Source organism: Maniola jurtina, chromosome 8 (genome assembly GCF_905333055.1).
Source record: "Maniola jurtina chromosome 8, ilManJurt1.1, whole genome shotgun sequence".
NCBI lineage: Eukaryota > Metazoa > Arthropoda > Insecta > Lepidoptera > Nymphalidae > Maniola > Maniola jurtina.
Window position 1 is genome coordinate 11,114,519 of NC_060036.1, and position 20,137 is coordinate 11,134,655.

Genomic DNA, 20,137 nt, shown 5'->3' on the forward strand with positions numbered 1-20,137 from the left:
ACACCAACTTGACAGTCATCAAATAAATGCAGATTTTGCTAATCTAGAAAATTGAAGAAACAAAGAAACCTTCAGCAATGAAAGATTAACCTTTGGTTTGCAGCAATTCTTGTTAACATCACTTTTAAAAATAATTTACAGACATACAAAAATTAAACGTAATATAAATCTAAATCTAATATAATATAATATTTAATATAATATAATATCAAAATCACATTTACATAAACATAGAATCATCTAAAAATCTGTGTTAATAACACAAATACTTCCAATTATTGAGATTTGAACCAGCTACATCCGGTGATCTAAGATTATAAGTATTTTTATCTAATAAATGAATAGTATAACAAACAAATTATCTTAATTTGTTCGTTTTTATTAATAACTACTTACTAAAAAAATGGCCTAAGTTAGTATGACGTAAGGTTGGTAGCCGAAGTTGGGTTTAGAAAAGAGGCACAAGTCACATTATTTTAAAATATATAATAATAAATTAAAAAAAAAATTGGATTATATATTATATGAGCTCATTTACAAAAGAAAACTATAAATTAAATCACAATATAATGTATATTTCAAAGGGTATCTTGATTTTAAGAAACGGTGTCTCGACTAATTTCTTTCTTTGGCCCGTACTGGCGAAACGAGCTGTAGCCGCGTTTCTGACTTATGCCCCTTTTCCTTACGACCACAGAAATAGCACCATGCATAATATTTGCATTAATCATGCATTAATACTTGAGTTACCCGTTAAGTAAATTATATAATACAAGCACCACAGGTGTATACATAAGCCTACCCGGCTACCCGCGTAACCGAATACCTAACTTGAACTGAGTGGCCCCAAAAAAATACCTTCTATCTTAATTTTAGGGTCCCGTAGTATGAGGAACCCTTGTAGTTTCATTCGTCTGTAACTTCTGTGAGTCACAGCCATTTTAAAACCTAAATACATACATGTAAAAAAGTTGAACGACTGACTGACTAATCTATCAACGCACAGCTCAAATTACTGGACGGAACGGGTAAAAATTTGGCATACAGCTCCGAATAATAAAATGCCTGTAGTTACCTAGTTTTTAACCCCCGACCAAAAAGAGGGGTGTTATAAGTTTGACGTGTGTATCTGTGTATTCTGTCTGTGGCATCGTAGCTCCTAAACTAATGAACCGATTTTAATTTAGTTTTTTTTTTGTTTAAAAGGTGGCTTGATCGAGAGTGTTCTTAGCTATCATCCAAGAAAATCGGTTCAGATGTTTGAAAGTTATCAGCTCTTTTCTAGTTACTGTATGTAACCTTCACTTGTCGGGGGTGTTATAAATTTTTAATTTACACTTGTAAAATAATATGGTTGTACTGCTCTTATCCAGCCTCAACCCCTGCCTGTCTGTTACCAGTTAGACCTTTCTTTCAAAATATGTATCTAAGTTAGGCATGTCTATTTATCTTTAAATCTAACCTCTGACAACATTCCGAGTCCTCGATACATAATATAATGCACTAGTTAATTAATGATTACGTTGAAAAACGTTGATAGTAATAATTATTTTTGGTATCCGAGCAAAAAGAATCAACCACCGTGCCATGATTGAATACCAAGAGATAAATGGCTCTTCACACTTACATGCGTTTAATTCACATCCATTGTAGATTTTTTATCCAAATAAACTTTTACAATGATTTTGAATCGTCGTGGATCCTACCACTGGTAAGGAATGTTCTGAAAAATAAAACTGAAAACTTCAGTAGGTATATTATATTTAGGTATTCCTTATCTAGGGTGCTCTGACATCTGGGTGCTGGTCGAAAAAGAAACTTATAATTATTCCGATATTCTCGAAATCTGTTAGTTAATCCTCTATTTAATTTGATCAGCGTCGTTCGTAAGTAAATTTTTGTATCTGTGATTTACTTATTGGTTAGCAATCTCAGATATAGAGGTGGTAGGTAAGTACTTGATAGTTGATCTTCCACTTAATTTGATCAGCCTTTGTCTGGTGGGAGGCTTTGGCCGTGGCTAGGTACCCTACTGGCAAAGCCGTGCCGCCAAGCGATTTAGCGTTCCGGTACGATGCCCTAGAAACCAAAGAAGTATGGGTTTATTGAAAACTGCCATACCACTTCCAGGTTAGCTCGATTCCATCTTAGACTATATCATCACTTACCACCAGGTGAGATTGCAGTCAAGGGCTAACTTGTATCTGAATAAATAAATAAAAGTAATGTATCTGTGATTTACTTATTGTTTACCAATCTCAGATAGAGATGGTACTGGCACCATCTTACGTGGCCTGTACCAACTAAAATGAAACAACAAACGCTACCACGAAGCATACCAGTGTGACGACGCCTTCGATGACCGTTATGCAATCGGATGAGTTCAATATAATCTCAGCACAAAATTAAAAGCGCCGAGTAGATTGGCGACTGTGGAGATTTACCGTTACATGGCCCAATGTTTTTTGTACTCGAATGATGTATCACTTTTAACAACTATTGATAGCGTCATCTAATGTAATGAATTGATATTATGCTATCATCTATAAATAAATTATGTAAGTAATTATTTTAAGGATTAGGCGAATTATGTAAAAGTGTGAAAGTGGTGGAGCTGCGTTGATCTAGATAGGTATGGATGGACCAAAGAATTGATCTAAGAATCCTATGGATATAATAAATAACATGGATATAGATATGAAACTTGGTACCTAACTTAGGTACTTACCAAGTTTCATATGTATCGTGTTCCTATTGAGCCCGCACAAGTGTGGATGCATTATGAGTTTCGACCCTTCTATATCTTTTGTCGTCTCCCCTTCATATATTATCCCCCTAAGGCCTAAATTGTTTTAAATGCTTACTGTGAGAGTTTGATTGTGGCTTTCAGTTTAAGATCAAAGTGATCTCCCAGTTGAGTTCTTTATTTAGGTAGGTACCTATATGTTTTTATTATGTTTCATTTCTTTTGCTTTTTTAAATTTAAATTATTATTTCCGAGCGCTGTTCGCATTTTTCCCGGCTGAGTTTGTTGAAGGCTTCTTATCAGACCAGAGCGCATTTGGAACCCTCTTAGCTTACGTAATTAGTTATCATCACTAGACCGCGTTTACACCTGTAAGTTTTACTCACGTAAGCCTTACAAATATCTTACAAATTCAACAATTAACAATCAAAAGTGTACAATGGTACCCATTTCATATAGGAATACTTTGAGCTTGAGTTTAAGTTTTCCGGTCTACGCTGTTCGTAAGTAGGTAATCAAGTACCTACCTACATGGTTCACATCCGAAATAAATTCCGATTTATTTCAGAGTGAACCATCTTTCTTTCTATCTTTCAAAACATTTCACAATTTCATATTTCGGATTTACTGCGTAAGTACCTACTATGTCTATTCTTTTTCAAAAATCTTTGGCTTTCACATTCATCTTAAGTATCTACTTTGAAATCAAAATATGAGAATCTTAATTTTGTCAATACAGTAGGTCAATATGGCTGCAGTTTTATTAAGATCACATTATTGGCAGGCACATACAAAATATTTCGAAATACATAACATAAGTATATGCCAATAATTGTTACCGTTACTCGTTAACAATTATTGGCATATACCTACTTACTTATATTATGTATTTCGAAATTAAACCTTGATTTCACCGTTGCTGAGGTAATCCAAACGTATAGTGTTACTGGCTTTCAAAATATTGGAAAACAATAACCGCAAGCGCAAGGAAATATGAGTTTTGTAAACCGACATACATGGACAAACCAATATGACGCAAATCTAAATAAAGTTGATTCCACAAGAATTTCACGTCGAAAGCTTAGCACTGCTTGATTGTGACATGCTGTGCTTGCAGTGATGTGCTTGACATTTGAAAAGAGCAATCGCCGAGTTTCTTGCTGGTTCTTCTCGGTAGGAACAGCATTCCAAACCAGTGGTAGATTATTTTGACGATTCAAAAGCACTTGTAAAAGTTTAATTGAATAAAAATAATTTGAATTTGTATTTGTGGCAGGTTTAAAAAACTCGGGCTTCCAACTTCCAACGAAATTAGTTGCTAACAAAACAGCATTTGCCTTATCTTACTAGTCTGATTTTGGTTCATACTTGCTTATTTTTTAAAAAGAAAATATATTATTGATTTTATATATTTAAAAAAAACATACAACGTACCTGAGGCCACCTGTCCATTGGAAGAAGGTTGTTACGATCAATTTCAAGAGAAAAGCACGTCTCAGATCAGAGTCATTTAAATATTAAAAAGAAAATCCTGACTCTGACTGACTCTATCAATTCACAGTCCAAACCCTTGCAGCTAGAAAAGAAGTATTTATGTCCAACAATGGATAAATAAAGTCTAATAAAGAAAAAGGTCATTGTTACCGTTGTTACCTAACATTAACTTAACAAGACGGTGGTTTTCTCGGCTGAAATGCATGGAAAGCCGTATTTTAAGTCAATATTGTAAGTTTTTGTATTTTTTCTCTGTTATGTTGCTGCTGTGTTTTATTTGGTGTACTGTGATGCGCTTTGGGTCCCAAGTAAAAGAGTATTTATTTATTTAAGACTATAGACGTTAAGAAAATGTTAGTGCTTGCAATACCGTTGCTCCTGAGCCAGTTAAATAAAAGCAGGCTTTTTATCTTTGCGATATACCTACCTACCTACTTTATTTTAGCATTGTGGTATACTCGACACGCGTTGTAGTTTGTACCGTTAATTTTGAAGTGGATTTGAGCTTACGACAGTCTCGCTTGGCCGACAACACTGTCACACGCTTCGTGGGCACGAACAAAAACCGGCCATGTGCGAGTCGGGCCTAGATGTTAGGATTCCGTACAAAATGATCAATTAATATATTTTTAAGTGGATAAGACGTCCGCCTCCTATTCGCGAGGTGGGGGGTTCGATCCCGGACACGCACCTCTAACTTTTCGGAGTTACATAATATGTACGTTATAAGCAATTAAATATCAAAATCATTTTTAAACACATCAAAAGTTGTGGTACCGGCAAACCTGCGTCTTCTGGGTTCGCAACCGACACACTGACCACTAAGCCACGGTTCGCTTGCTGCTAGTGATAAATTTTGTTATAATACATGTTTACTCAGTACTGAAGCGAAATGTCTAATTCAATATTCATTGTTTGGTCGACGGTCTAAATCAAATATATCAGGCATGTATCAGGCCTGTAATTTGTTCTGCCTTATGGACGGGGTTTTCTCTTCGGATGCGGAACCTTAAAAAGGAGCCCCAACACGTCTAGCTGTTATTTAGGTTCAGTTGCCGTAGACGCTAAGCGTTATAATGATGCTGAGTTTTTTGCAAGCTTCTTCTCAGACTAGGGGCGCGTACCCACGTAGCTTTGGTTTTATGTTGACAAACATGTTTGGATCCATCGCTCAATTAATGAGTGATATCAATTAACGATTTAAAAGAACTAATATTGAGTTGAAAACATCGTGACAGTATCTCAGTACAATTGTATGTTGCATGATATAAGATAATAGATTATCCGCAGACTATCGTCAACAAAAAATAGCTAATTAATAGGTGAATTAAGTACGGCCTTAGAATAGATCACGGCAGTTTGATTTTACTGCAAATAAACACCACTAGCAGAATGTGATGCACGTAATAATACAGTGCAACTAGTTGTGTGATTTCACAAAGCTATTGTTACGCGCGTATCTCGAGGATCATTAACTATGATTCAGCTGGAGCAGGGTTACAATTATTGAACGGCTCAACGCATGCGCGATGGACGTATTCGGAGCAGTCGAATACGCCGGCACCGGCGACCCTGGACAAAATAAACAATCGTTTCCAATCCGTGACACTGACCTACAAGCTCCTTGACAAACAAGCCATATCAATGATAATTAAGGATAATACCTTTAGTGTAATCCGTGAAGGTGCTAATGAAATAAAGACGTTTCTGCCAAGTCACTCCTTGTGCCGAACGATGACAGTGAACTCGTGTGTTTCCAAGACTCGTGAGCAAAAGAAAGTGTTTTGTGAGAAGCAGCGAGCGTGACGTAGTGTGACGCCGCTACTTAGTAGTTTTATTCGACGTTCAGTTGTGCCGACACACCTGGCTGCGTCAGTAGTCGACATGCCCCTGTTGGCAAACTGAAAGCAATCACCGGTGACAGGCGCACGGGCAATTTGGAACGTTGACACGCGAACGAGATTCTTTAAATGTCAACGAATCCAGATATCAGAGCAATATGTAGGTGGTGTTCGCAACACCTACGAGTGCTTACTTCTCAATTAAAGCGCCATCCAGGTGGTTTGAAACAGAGTGTAACAAAAGAAATCTGTGCAATGATTGTGATTCGTTCGGCGTGAATGGATAGGGTCGTCGCGAGATCTGATTTTTCCGGGCGAGCTGGCGGTGGCACCGGCGGCGATAGCGCGAGCGCGCAAACTTCAGTCGGCCGAGTGCGTGCGCGCCGTGAAATTCTCTCGCAATGCGTCCTGCATCGTCCATGTCCAGCGCAGGCCAGGCCCTGGGGGCGAGGCGTCAGAAGACCGACCTGCACGTCGCGGCACCAGCCGGACGGTCGTCGAGCCCAGCTCCCAGTCTGCGCAGCCAAAGAGCCAAGCAATACAGGTGCAGTTACAAAATAATCTACGAGATCGCGTGTCATATTATACTCGTAGTTTCATAAAACTAATTCTTTATATTTTCGACGCGTTGTTCGTGCTTATGTACAAGAAACTCACCATTTAAAAAATTTATATTATACCCATACCCAATAAATAGTATTCAGTTGCTTAATCCAATCGTATATCGGACCTATATCAATCTTTATCAGATTTCCCAAATGTTTATCAGTGTAACAAGTAACAAGTGTCTATCGTTTGATATTGTATCCGCGGATGACAGTTCAATGTTTCCTACAGTAGATAATTCTTCTTTATAGAATTGTCTATAATCTATATTAATCTATGTTAATAAAGTAATAAGAGTTATAAAACCTGTTACTTTGTATGTTGATTGGACAGCTTTAATGCAAGGCCGAATTGGAATTTGTGCACGCTTTCCGTGCGAACTGTTTCGACGGCCAAATTAAAAACCGGTCAAGTGCGAGTCGGACTCGCACGTTAAGGGTACCGTACCATCCGTAACAGTTTTTTTTTTAATTTTCATGGTGGCAATTTTGATTTTTTATTTTTTGTTGTTATAGCGGTAATAACCGTTTACCTTGGTTAACGAGATACAGGCCGCTCACAGACAGACGGACGGAAGGATGGTTGAACGGACGGACGCCGGACGGTCGAACGGACGGACGGACTTATCAATAGGGATCCGTTGGCACCCTTTTGGTACAGAACCCTAAAAATGATTTATTATTAAATAAAATATTAAAGACTTTTCCCACGTTAACAAAATATAAGTAATTATTATGTAGCCATTTTCACAAATCTTGTATTTTTACTCCCCGCGATTTAATTATAGGTAGGTAGGTACCTATTGTGTTATACAATGAAGTTGGATCAACAACAAATCTAGACTTGTGGCATAAATGTATAAAGTTTTGCAAGCCGCTTATGGGCCATTAAAATTACGAAATTGCACTGTTTCATTAATTTCCTTCACGCTCTATTGCTTCTTGTCGTAATCGAATAAATCTAATGTTTTGCTTTAAACTTAACTTATCTTTTGAGGAAATCTAAAGAAACATGCATGATAGGATGCAGCATACCTAGTACTTAAACACTTCACTTGAATTGTCATTCGCTATTGTTATAAGTTTTAACTATGTAGGTACTGTATCAATTATTTATTAAACATCATAGATAAAGCGACATCGTCTTCTACTACTCAGTATAACATTTTCTCGTTATACATCGGTAACTGAAATTGGTTCCATTTCAATTAAGTATCCATCTAAAATGTAGGTAGGTAAGTATAACAAGTGAAAAATTTAATCAACACCCAAGTCATTGTTATTGAAATTGAGTTTGATCGGTTGTAATCTGCTAACAGACATTAATTTGTTAGTAGGTAAGTATTAGGCTATAGCCATTTTAAAACTTAACAAAAATCACATAATTTCTAATTATTGAAACACTCATAATACTCTCATTTACTCATAATATTTTGGTTTATACTTTTCAACAAACTTAACACAGTTTTCAGCCATACAAGCACAATTTATTTTACAAATGTCACGTAGGTATCCACCAAGCAAAGAAGATGCACCAACGAATTTTATATACATATTACCTATACTACGCACGGAAGCACGAATTCAAACAGTTTAATTTAAATCATAATATCACATTCATACCTTTTTACCTCAAAAGGAAAATGGAACCCTTATAATATGATCACTTTGTTGTCTGTCTATCATCATCAATCATAATAACCTGCACATTCTAAAACAGATTTTTATTTATTTTTATGCATACCTAATGGTTTTTGATTTATCGTGCAAAATGGGGGAAAAATACCCGAGTACGGAACCCTTGGTGAGCGAGTCTGACTCGCTCTTGGCCGGTTTTTTTATTATTGTGGCTTGCGCTTGACGACAATCATGCAGTAGCAGCAGTGATGAGACCTAGGTTGGAACTCGCCTAAAAACCTATCATTAATACTAGATAGGTACAAGTAAATATTTTCCAAAATCAAAACAGAAAAACTCCGACAAGGTAAACCTACCTAAAGCCAGTCTAATGGAGGTTACACTAGATATCTAAACAGATGCATTCTTTCTTTTTTATACTTTGTTTATACTGATTCAAGACTAGTCATTGCCATAACATAGGTATTCTGTCGTTGCATATGAAACTAGATCTGCAGCAACCAGTTTTTTAAATCGTGTTCGTTAAGTTGTTCATGGACCATGGCCATATCTTACCATTAAACTTGAATGTCTTAGCTTCAATACGAAACTTAACAAGTCTTGTGCGAAATAGGTCTTAAGTAATTTAATTAAATAAACTGGGCTCTCTCCATCACTTACTCCATACAATCGTAGTTCCAATTTCATTTGAATATTAAGCAACCAAAGTCCATGAAATTTTGCAGACATATTCTAGAAACTAATATCTGTGCCTGTGGTGTTTTAGATTTTTCTAAAAATATGGATTCTTCAAAATTACAGGAGCTCAAAGATTTGTAAGTATGTGAATTTTTAAGACCGCGTAACTTTGAAATCGAATATTTTAACAGAAATCTGGAAATCCACAGGCATAGATATTAGTTTCTAGAATATGTCTGCAAAATTTCATGGACTTTGGTTGCTTAATATTCAAATGAAATTGGAACTAGGTACGTTTATATGGAGCGAGTGACGGAGAGACCCCTCTTAACGCGCAATACAAAATAGAAAATCGCTAAAGTATTATTTTATTGAGAAAGAGTTATTTATCTGTTATTAAGTAAGTAATTCATGAAATTTGTAAAAATCAAATATTCAAAATAAGGTCAAACATAATTTGATAAAAGCCAATGTTTATTCTATTGCCTCTCAGTTACAATTAAAAATAAAATTAGGTCGTTCCACTTCGCAAATTAGCCTTCTAACTGACGCGACACGCCCTGTAATATGATATTATGTTTATAGGACTGTAATTTTTTCTGCCCATTTGAGTTACTATAAATTTTTGCCAAACGAAGACAATAAAATGATGATTCTTGATAGGATTGATTCTTATTACCAATTTACCAATCAATACATAAAAAAATTCTATATCTACTGGGTGAATTTAGCGAAGTAAATTGTACTCAGTGTTAGAAGGTAACAACAAGAAGGACAAAAACTACGTAACTTATTGAATTCCTTACAAATGCTCAAAATGGAAAAACAAATGCTCCAAATGGGAAAGGCTCTAATGGAATCAATTCCAATATTGGAAATCATAATTTGACCTTTACCAGTACAGCAACCAGCAACCACGTCATATTATAACATCAAGACCACGACTACTTTATGCTCTAAAGAACAAGTTATGTCCTTGCCTTGTATGCTAATCCACTGTTAAACTAAGGCCAAGTCGATCTGAATATTGCGGCTTCCCTAGCTAACTAAAACCTTGAGTTCTTGTTACGTTCATTGAACTGCAAAATAATGGTTGGCCCTATCTATAGAAGTTTTAATTGAGGACGCTAAGGCCAGTCAACGCTAAAATCAGACCTAATTGCATGTGATTAAAACACAAAACAGAGTTTTTGCAACAAATCATCTCTTCTGAAGCACGCGGTACATACCCGTACCTAAATACCTAAGCAGCTTCAGTTTTACAGCTAAAGTTACATTCATCGTATAGGTTGTTGTCAAGGCATTTCATGCTACAGCAGTATTGCCAAAATGCAATTGTCTGCGATGAAAATGGATGAAACATTTTTGTTTATCTCGGCCACGCGGCATTAACCGGCACCTAACTACGCAACGTTCGTTGACCTCAGTCAGATGTTTTATTTGCAATACAATGCGTACTTTTAAAAAAATACAGGTTTTTTAAATTATTTTTCTGCCTTTCTTTTACGGTATCTTTTCATCAGTACTATCACCAGATCCTTTTTTCCAGACACATGCAAATTGTGGAACCAATCCTACTAGATTATAATATGGGGTTACTCAAGGGGTGGACCGACAAATTCCTGAAAAACCGCCAATGGAATGGCAGTTCCCCTGGCAAATCACTTAACTGGTGACCCGCCTACTCGTTTGCTCGCTATTTTTTTTTTTAAACCGGTCTTCGATTTGCTAGCATTCTAATTACACGATGTACTACTCTCTTGATGCCAAAATTCAACGTAACGTCTTCACTATCTATCGTCTATTTTGTCTCCAGGGCCAGTCTTCCCGTCCGCACAGCGCGCCTGCTGCAGCGCTCGCGCACGCAGACGCCGTCCGACGCCGGCGCCAGCGACGGCAGCGCGTCGCCCGCGCCCGCCCCGTCCTCGCTGCTACAGGATGTCGTCGATATCAAGACTTTGCTTTTGCAACTCAAGCGGGTCCTACAGGAGGTCGGTTACTTACTAACTTAGCCTTTTAATTACTCTCTATGACTGTAGACCTCCTCCATTTTTTTTCCACAACTTCCTAACTTACTTTGCATGAATTATTTCGTTATGGCCGAACACTGCGTTACCATAGTAATGAAATTTAGTTTTTTTTATTATTTTCTGGTGTTTTAGTACCTACAAGCAAAAATTTTGATACCTGTGGAAGGGAAATTCGTCCCGTGGAATTCTTTGCCCAATGATTCAATAAGCTTCACGCTTATACTCGTTTGGAGCTGAGTCAACGTAGATATATAAAAAGCTGTGTAAAAAAAGTTTAAAAATATATTGTTATATAAATAGGATTTTCGAGTAGTTAGAACAAAGAACACTAATTATTACTTTTTACAGTCTTGCGAGTGCATACAGCGTTAAGATTTTTTATGAATTTAGAAATTTCCACCAGGTTCGAGTTCAGTTACGTTTTGATGTGTAAAAATTAGAAATAAAATAATTATAAAGGCGTATCTAGCCTGACCGTGATAACACAAATAGTTAAAAAACATGTTATTATTACGTATGAAAATCAGCATGAATACAATACCAGGCTACCACGGCTTCCTCATATTTGTTATTAAAAGGGTTGCCGAAAAGTAGCTAAAACATTGAATTTATTGTTACTAGAACTAGTATTATAATAAATCCGCCAAGGGGCTAAAAGGATTAAATTAATAAAAATAAGAACAATTATTCTTATTAGAATTTTGTATGTAAGGTAACTACCTACGTGGTTAATTTAATTATTAACATTCCTAATGATTTCACTCAAATGTATTCCTACAGCGAAGCGTTATTAAATTCTTTGGAACAGATGCTTCCTTTTACAAGCCTTTGCAAAAGTAGGTACAATATTATAATCATTTGTTTTACCTATACTGTTAAGTTGAGATAAGATAGGTACCTAATAATTAGATAGTCTATGTTTTTGATTAGAATAGAAGAATAGAATAGATTTTTATTCAAATAAACTTTTACAAGTGCTTTTGAATCGTCAAATAATTTACCACTGGTTCGGAATGCTGTTCCTACCGAGAAGAACCAGCAAGAAACTCGGCGGTTGCTCTTTTCAATTGTTCAATTTACAATAATATTCGTTTAGAAACTACAAAATAAGTCAAAAATTGTAGCGTTTTGCGATAATCAAAGATTTCTTACGCAAAATACCAAACAAGCATAACACCAAATATGCAAAATGCCAAAATAGAAATGTTTCAAAATACCAACGTTTCGAATTAGCGTCTATAAAACACAATGCGGTGTTTTAAATTAAAATTTAGAGAAAGGAGTGAATTCAGACTTTTTAATGGCGTTCACTTTGATGAAATAAGAGCCAATTCTCGTAACGAATTCATATATTATACTCGTAGTAGGATATTGTTGCTTTCGTAATAAAGGAAATTATTGTAGAAATCATAAAAACTCTTTAAAAAGATCCGTAATTTGATTGTGGCATGCATTATATTCTAATCAAGTGGAACTGTATAATTAGTAAGAGTATCTAACTCACATCTAACGTTTCATAAACAGTTAGTAATGAGTACTAACATAATATTATAATGCTAATTCATTCAGATCTTAACTCGTTCAAAGACAATCATGGGAAAATTACTTGTTCCATGTGGGTAGTGCTTTAGATGATTGAACCTTGATTTTGTAATAAACTCACGTAGATGGTCTGATTATACCTTTTTATGATTTGCAACGAATAGGCGTAGTCAGTCACGATTTTTATCAAAAATTGTTATATTCCTAGTACCTACTCGTACATTAGTTCTAGCTTTCAATAGATATTACTCACATGATGTGGAATGGATGAACGAAGGCAATTTTCGTTTCGCAAAGATTAATTAGTACCTAACCAAAACTAACCTACCGTTATTTTTAATACCTACCTTACTTGGTAAAATTTGAATTTGCCCCTGCTCATGATTTGTATTGTATTGTCTCCTGTTATTCCCTGTTCTGTGGCTCAGTAAATCTATCGACTTAATGAAGATTATATAAAAGCAGCAACCCATTCTTAAAACTGTTTCTTATCGTATTCAATATTTAATTGTTCAAACTTCCTTGGCTTTTCTGACGTCCTTCCTATATTCGATTTCGACAATGAATGAAGATTATTTCTTCCTATGTTCGATTTCGATGATAAATGGGTGCCGATCCATTTATTATTTTAACTGGAACAGACGCAAAAATATTACTTAACTAACTGATGCCCGCGACTTCGTCCGCGTGGATTTAGGTTTTTCGCAATCCCGTGGGAACTCTTTGGTTTTCCGGGATAAAAAGTACTCTATGTGCTAATCCAGGATATTAATTATCTCCATTCACAGCCAAATCCGTCCAGTAGTTTTTGCGTGAAGGAGTTACAAACATACACACGCATATACACACAAACACATAAACTTTCGCCTTTATAATATTAGTGTGAAGTGTGACTAGGTATACTTACTTACTTAATTTTTTATGCGAATGGCATTTAATTAACACGGCCTTATGTTTATTATTTTTAACTGTGAATGCTGGTTTACTATTTGTTTTTGCTTATATTGCACATTTGTTTTGTGTTGTAACTGTTTATGTTTTCGTTGCATTGCCTTGTTTGCCGCACGCAAGCAGCCCGGGGAGGAGCATCATTCGATGAGTGTAAGTAACCAACTCAGTACGATGAGTATGGCTCTTTTATTTACATTACTATTAGCTAATGCTTGAACTTTACGCTATTGAAATCTAAATCTATTTAAACTAACTTTATGAAGAGGAAAGATTTGTTTACGTGTATTGATTTATGAATTAACTAAGTAAAATCTAAATCTAAAGAGCGGGGACCCTGAGATACAAAGTTTTGCAAACTTAATTCAGGGCCCCCGGCACAATTTTGTAAGACCAATTTTAAAAACAATTTTTTTTTATTCACTAATAGGCAAGCGCTTGACCACAATCACACCTGATGGAAAGTGATGATGTGGTCTAAGATGGGACGCGTTCACCTAGAAGGTGCCTATTCACTCTTGTTTTAAAGATACCCGGATTGTAATTGTTAGGAAACACAGATCGCGGAAGAGTATTCCAAACCTTAGCCATGCGTATGGGGAATAATGACGCAAAACGTTTCGTGAGTGTAGATGATATGGAAACTCGCCCGACGTCTTGCGGTTCGGTGGTAAAATGGTGAAGGGGGGGCCAGGATCGAAAAGTTCCTGTGCACACTCTCCGCATTTTTGTTTCCTCCCTCCTTTTTTCTCTCTTCTTCCACTCTCTCCTTTTTTTGTTGAAATGAATCATTTCAACAAAAAAAAGGTGTAGCCTACACTAGGTAGGTACATATCAATTTTTACACGCGCACAGCCACTTGCGTGATAGAGCGGGTCACATGCAAGTGTGTGGGGCGTCTCCCCCGCCCTTATACCCCGATTGCCATGTCGAACTGTCTCGAACTATACGTTACTACCGAACAGTTCTGTATGTATTTTCTTTGCTTCACAATATGGTCAGGAAGGTTGAAGGATCAAAGTTCAAACGAGTTAAGAAAAATTCTAAAGGAAAAAATCAAAAGTTCAGTGACTTTTGCAGAGATGCGCGTGTTCAAGTGGCTTTGGCGGCAATGTGTGTGTTATTAACCACCCTCCACAATACACAAGCTTCCAGAACAAAGGAAAAAAACGGAACAAACTTTTTTCTTTACTGATATGAAAGAAGAGGTTTTCGTGTTCCAATTTGTACTCTTATGTTTGGAGAAAAAATGTTCTAGGAGACATTATAGATTAGTTAGATGAAGCATACGACCACTGGCGGTTCGGAATGCAGATACTACTGAGAAAAGCCGGCAAGAAACTCAGCAGTTGCTCTTTTCATATTGTAAAAAGTTACAATATGTAACACTACCTTGTGGGCAACGGGCTGGAATCTATGTGTAAATAAGTGTATAGACTCAAACTCAAAATCATTCATTCAAAGTAGGTACTAGTGTACACCTTTTGCTGGAGAATTGTTAGATTTGTAAGAAGTGGTGATAATTAATTACTTAAACTAAAGCTACTAGGGTTCCAAACGCGACCAAGTCTGAGAAGAGCCCTCAACAAACTCAGCCGGGTATTGAATAATCTATACATATAATAAAATTGTAGAAAAGTGGTGTCTGTACAATGGAAATATATAAAAAAAAAGTAGCAGGGGTTGTTATTATATCGATGCCGAACCCGAAATTGTAATTAATTTTTTTTTGTCTGTTTGTCTGTTTGTCTGTTTGTCTGTTTGTCTGTGTGTTTGTGCACGCTAATCTCAGAAACGGCTTATTCGATTTAGATACGGTTTTCACTAATATATTGTAGTAAGCTTCACTTAGGATTTAGTGTTTATTTCATGTCAATCGGTTCATAAATAAAAAAGTTATGTCAATTTAAAGAATCACGGCGCCTCGCGCCTGAGCGTCCGTGGCTATATAAAGCGCGAAAAGTCACTATTCCACGCGAACGAAGTCGCGGGCACAGCTAGTATAACATATTATAATAGTAATAATATAATGTATCCGTTAGTCCATTGGTGTATTACGTTTATTCATCTAGTAATACCCAATTGAGTGCCGCAAGCGGTTCTGCGAAAGAGTCCATTCACGCATTTCTGTTTAAACGACCTTAATGCCAATGTAGATCCTCGCGCTTCGAGTTTTCACGCAAGCCAGCTAAAACGCGAACATTATTATGTTTCTAGTTCAAATTAAACGAAAACGTTGCAGCTCTCTCTGTACATCATGATGGCTATACGTACCTAGATACTAGGTACCTACGTATTTACTCGTAAATAGGTGCTTACTCTTGTTTGGAAAAACGTGTAAAATACTCTCCCTACTCACTAAGACGCGACGCGAGTATGAGAGTGTGGTTATTGCTCTTGCTTCACCTTCTAAGCTGGTGTTTGGTCGAAGTGAGGCACGGGCAACTCAATAAATCCAGGGCAAATCCTTCCTAGGACTCTCCAAGTTCGTGAGAGTTTGGATCCGAGGTTAAAGTGAGTATATAATGAGGGTACTTCTATATTGCAGAGTGAAACTCTCGACCCGTTGCTGGCGGCGTGCGCGGAGAGCCCCGCGCGCGGCAACGGGCGCCGCCCCCCCGCCTCGCCGCTGCACCCCGACGCCTGCGCCGAAATGCGTCGACAGATAGTCTACCTGCAGGTAAATATATTATAAAGATACCCCCGATAAAAGACACCCTAAACACTTCCTTAACGATCTCGATGACCAAAGCACAACCGAGAATGCATCCTATTTTGCACGCCAGTACCTACATATTAATATCTACAACCTCTTTACGAGGTTTCCAATTTCTAATTCACTCGGACGTGAGCTCACGCCACAGTATCTAGTCAAGTCTGATCAATCCACGCATCCCAACGCCATCTTGAGCATCACAGAAGGCGGCCTTCACGGCTCATCCCCATGCTGGATGTTTGCATATCTAGTCATAAACGGGTCCAACCGGAGGATCGGTTGTGCTCTAAATTTCGATTTTCGGCTGGACGTTATTTCATATTAATTCGATATGGAACAGCTTCTGGGTCCATACAGATCACAAACCAAATGTATGTTGGCAGCAGATACGAACAATTAGTCATTGTGGACTAGGTTTATAGGTCGCTTAGTTGAAACGCTAATTGATTGTCATCAATCAACTTTAATTAAACACCACACCCTTGCGGTAGCATCAGACACAAGTGGAACTAACCTAATAAATAATAATAATATTATTCGTATAGTTAGAAATTATTGGTAAAATGAGAGTGGCAATAAACTGGTTTTAATGGGTAAGAAAGGGGACTAATGAACAGTCTCTGCGCTGCCTTTTCCGGTGGAGGGTAGCCGCTCCAGCATCTTGAAACCAGCGCCTGCTCGGGACCGTAAAGTTGGGTTCCCTTGCACTAGGTGCAAGTCCGCGTCATGGCTTTTCCCACGAGTATCTAGGTGAAAGTTACGTTTACGAGTGTGCACTGTATACGCACGTGTCTTGCGCAGTTTGCTGAAAAACTGATATCGTTAGCATTAACCTGCGCACTGTGCTATGTATGGTCTATTATATTATTATGTGCGGTGCGGTGCAGTATTATACTATTCAGCTTATTGTTGATGAATATCTACCAACCTGTATGCCGCAGGTTGGCTTTATTATGACAATTTCCAAAAAAATCATGTAATTTGTTGTTATAACAAGTAACACTACTGTCACATTGTATCGATTCCAGGGTCAACTGGAAGAGCGCGATCGGCTGGTGCGGGTGCTGCAGCAGCAGATGCTACGCATGGCGGAGAGCCACGAGCCGCGCAACGATGACACCTGCAACGTCGCCACGCAGACTGATAGGGTAAGTGACCCACTTACGACCGCTACGTATCTGAACGAGGAAGTCCGTAGGAAAACAAGTGACCCACTAGCTCAACGAATTAGCAAGCTGAAGTGGCAACGTTACCAAGCAGAATAGGAATAGGGTAAGTGTATCGACTTACAACCGTTACGTTATATTCTATATACGAAATTCGTAGGAGAATCAAAGCCTAAAGACGAAAGTCTAACGAGTGTCCCCTATCTGTGATAACTAATTGTGCTGAAACGTGGACACTGACAGTTGGCCATGTCCAAAAGTTCAGTCACTTAGCGTACTATGGAACGGGCTTGTTGTGTGTCTCACTGAGTGACAATATTCGTAATGAGGAAATCCGTAGGAAAACAAAAAAGACTGACATAGCTCAACGAGTTAGTAACAGTGGGCAGGTTTTGTCTGTCGCAGAACCGACACGACCGCTGGGGCAGACGTGTTCTGGGATGGAGAACACGTACCAGCAAGCGCAATGTGGGACCCACCAGGTTAGCGACCTTAAGAAGGCAGTGGGTGGATGTGGAAGGCAGAGCACTGTGTGTGGTGGTGCGCTCCCAGGAAGGCCTATGTCCAGCAGTGGACGCGAATAGGCTGATTGATTGATCCACTTACAAACCCAAACCTATATCTTCCCTTTTGAAGCGATTTTGTTTTTCTCTTTATAAAATATTAATCAATTTTATCTTATGAGGCTTTATGTGAATTTATTTTAATATTTCAGTTGCGGCCGCCGATCGGCACCACACTAACGAGTTCTGAAAATTCCGGATTAGTGAGGTAACCTGTTCAAAATTATTATAATTTATCTATTTATCATAAGTTCCCGATATTTTTGTGTCATTTGCTATATAATTAACATGCTATACCCATAAGTAGCATCTATTTATCCTCTCATTCCATCTCTCTCGTATGATGTACCTTTATCTATTTTAGCCCTATTTTCTATTTTAGATGATATAATTGATTTATCCATTTTATGTCCGAAAGCACTTTAAAAAAGATAACATCAACGTGCAGTTAATGGATCTTTATAAATGTAAAATATGATTTAAGTTGTTAAGTAACACTACCACTGAATTCAAGTCATCTTTTTTGAAGTGCTGATAATATACTTAGGTAGCTATTTCCCTTTTATAGTTTCTACGATTTATGTATTTGTTTTAGGTTATACTTCGCTTCGCTACAATCACTGAAATCATTATTACACATGTTGCACACATCATTTGTCGTAATTTACATAACGTATACCCCCTCATATTGTTTATCGAAATGCAAGGAAAAATGCACTTCGATAGCAAAATATTCGATGTCTAAAATCCAAACTCTAGCGAATTATTCACGAAGTTCAAAATGGATTATCGCTTTCAGAGATTACATGAATAAGAAAATGACATTCACACCCACTTCTATGTGCAGAATCACTCTTACTTTAACACCATATTTTACTGGTATTTTCATTTGAACTTATTTCATACACCACGTCGTTATTATCAAAAACACATATGTAGTCAAAAATGTCGTCTCTACCTCTTAATATATTCCTTTAGTTATTTTTTCATAATAATTATGTTCTGTCGCTAACCTTGGGGTCAAAAGTGGGGTGTTGATATTTCCATTGAATAGATCTAATTTAATTTTTTTCAATTCATTAAATCATAAGTTATAATTTGAATTCTACCCGCACCGTTTCTCCTTCAGTCATTTTTGTAATCATACTATTCTAATTCCCTCACATGCTGCTTTCGATTCGATTTGGATTTGATAAATTGAAAATGTTTGGATTTTGATGGGAGCAGTTTTCACTTGGGTGGTTCGCGGGTTCGTCCGTCGGATCAGGTAGCGTGGATCGACTGCTTGCTCGCTCTTTGCCTGTTGTGCTCAATCAATGTACTGTGCTTGCTGCATCTTTTGTACAAAAGCTCTGAAGACGTTCTTATTGCTGACATAGACATGGACGAATACTGTCACAGTTACCTCACATTACCTAAGTGATTTGTTAAAAAAGCATGAATGTGTCTTTAATTGAGTGTCTTTGAATGTTCGGGCCTAACCTTTGCCTTATAACATTTTAGTTAGGTAACCATACTATAAAATATCTATTGAGATTTCTTTGAATCGGTGGTGTCCATCGAATTTTCAATTAGTCATAAAGAAAGCTTTACAAAAATTATAAAGCGGCCTCATGATTTTGATACACTAATAATATCAATAGTCAATACATATTTATATTTTTATATTATATTCAATATTCATATTACAATGCAAAAAAGAATATTTTGTGCTAAAATATTTTACAGACTTTGCGATACGCTTTTTATAACATGAACGAATTGTCAATTAGTGCAATAGTTACATAAAATATTTATTAAAATTATTAAAAATATGTATTATAATATTCCGATATAAGGTAAAAAAAAATATTTCTTATTATTATGCTAGGTACCTACATAACAAACAACAGATATTATACCCACTCACTTTCTTCAGTCTAATACATGCCTCCTACTGACCGTTAAGCTAGGATGTTTGTACTTGTTGTGTATTGTGATTTGTCCGTAGTAGTGTGGTTTTATGTTACTGACAATTTGAAACTAATCTGTGACATTCCTTGATTATGAGATAATATGTGTGTTACACGCTGCCACACCAGAACGTAAAGGTGAGAACATTAATATAGACACCGCAAGTAAAACATAAAACTAAAACATGAAACAGATATATTTGTATTTAGAAAATATT

The 20,137-nt window shown here is 36.9% G+C and overlaps 1 protein-coding gene across 9 annotated transcripts in view; it reads left to right on the forward strand.

The window, feature by feature from the left end:
• LOC123867430 overlaps window positions 1-20,137 on the forward strand; it is a 159,486-nt gene that overhangs the window by 135,848 nt on the left and 3,501 nt on the right. For 4 of the 9 annotated variants that reach the window (XM_045909443.1, XM_045909444.1, XM_045909445.1 and 1 more), the window contains exons 17-21: window positions 10,819-10,993; window positions 13,649-13,675; window positions 16,071-16,202; window positions 17,267-17,386; window positions 18,120-18,175. In XM_045909443.1, the coding sequence (XP_045765399.1) occupies window positions 10,819-10,993; window positions 13,649-13,675; window positions 16,071-16,202; window positions 17,267-17,386; window positions 18,120-18,175 (510 nt within the window). The other 5 variants (XM_045909450.1, XM_045909451.1, XM_045909452.1 and 2 more) reach the window with 5 other exon arrangements.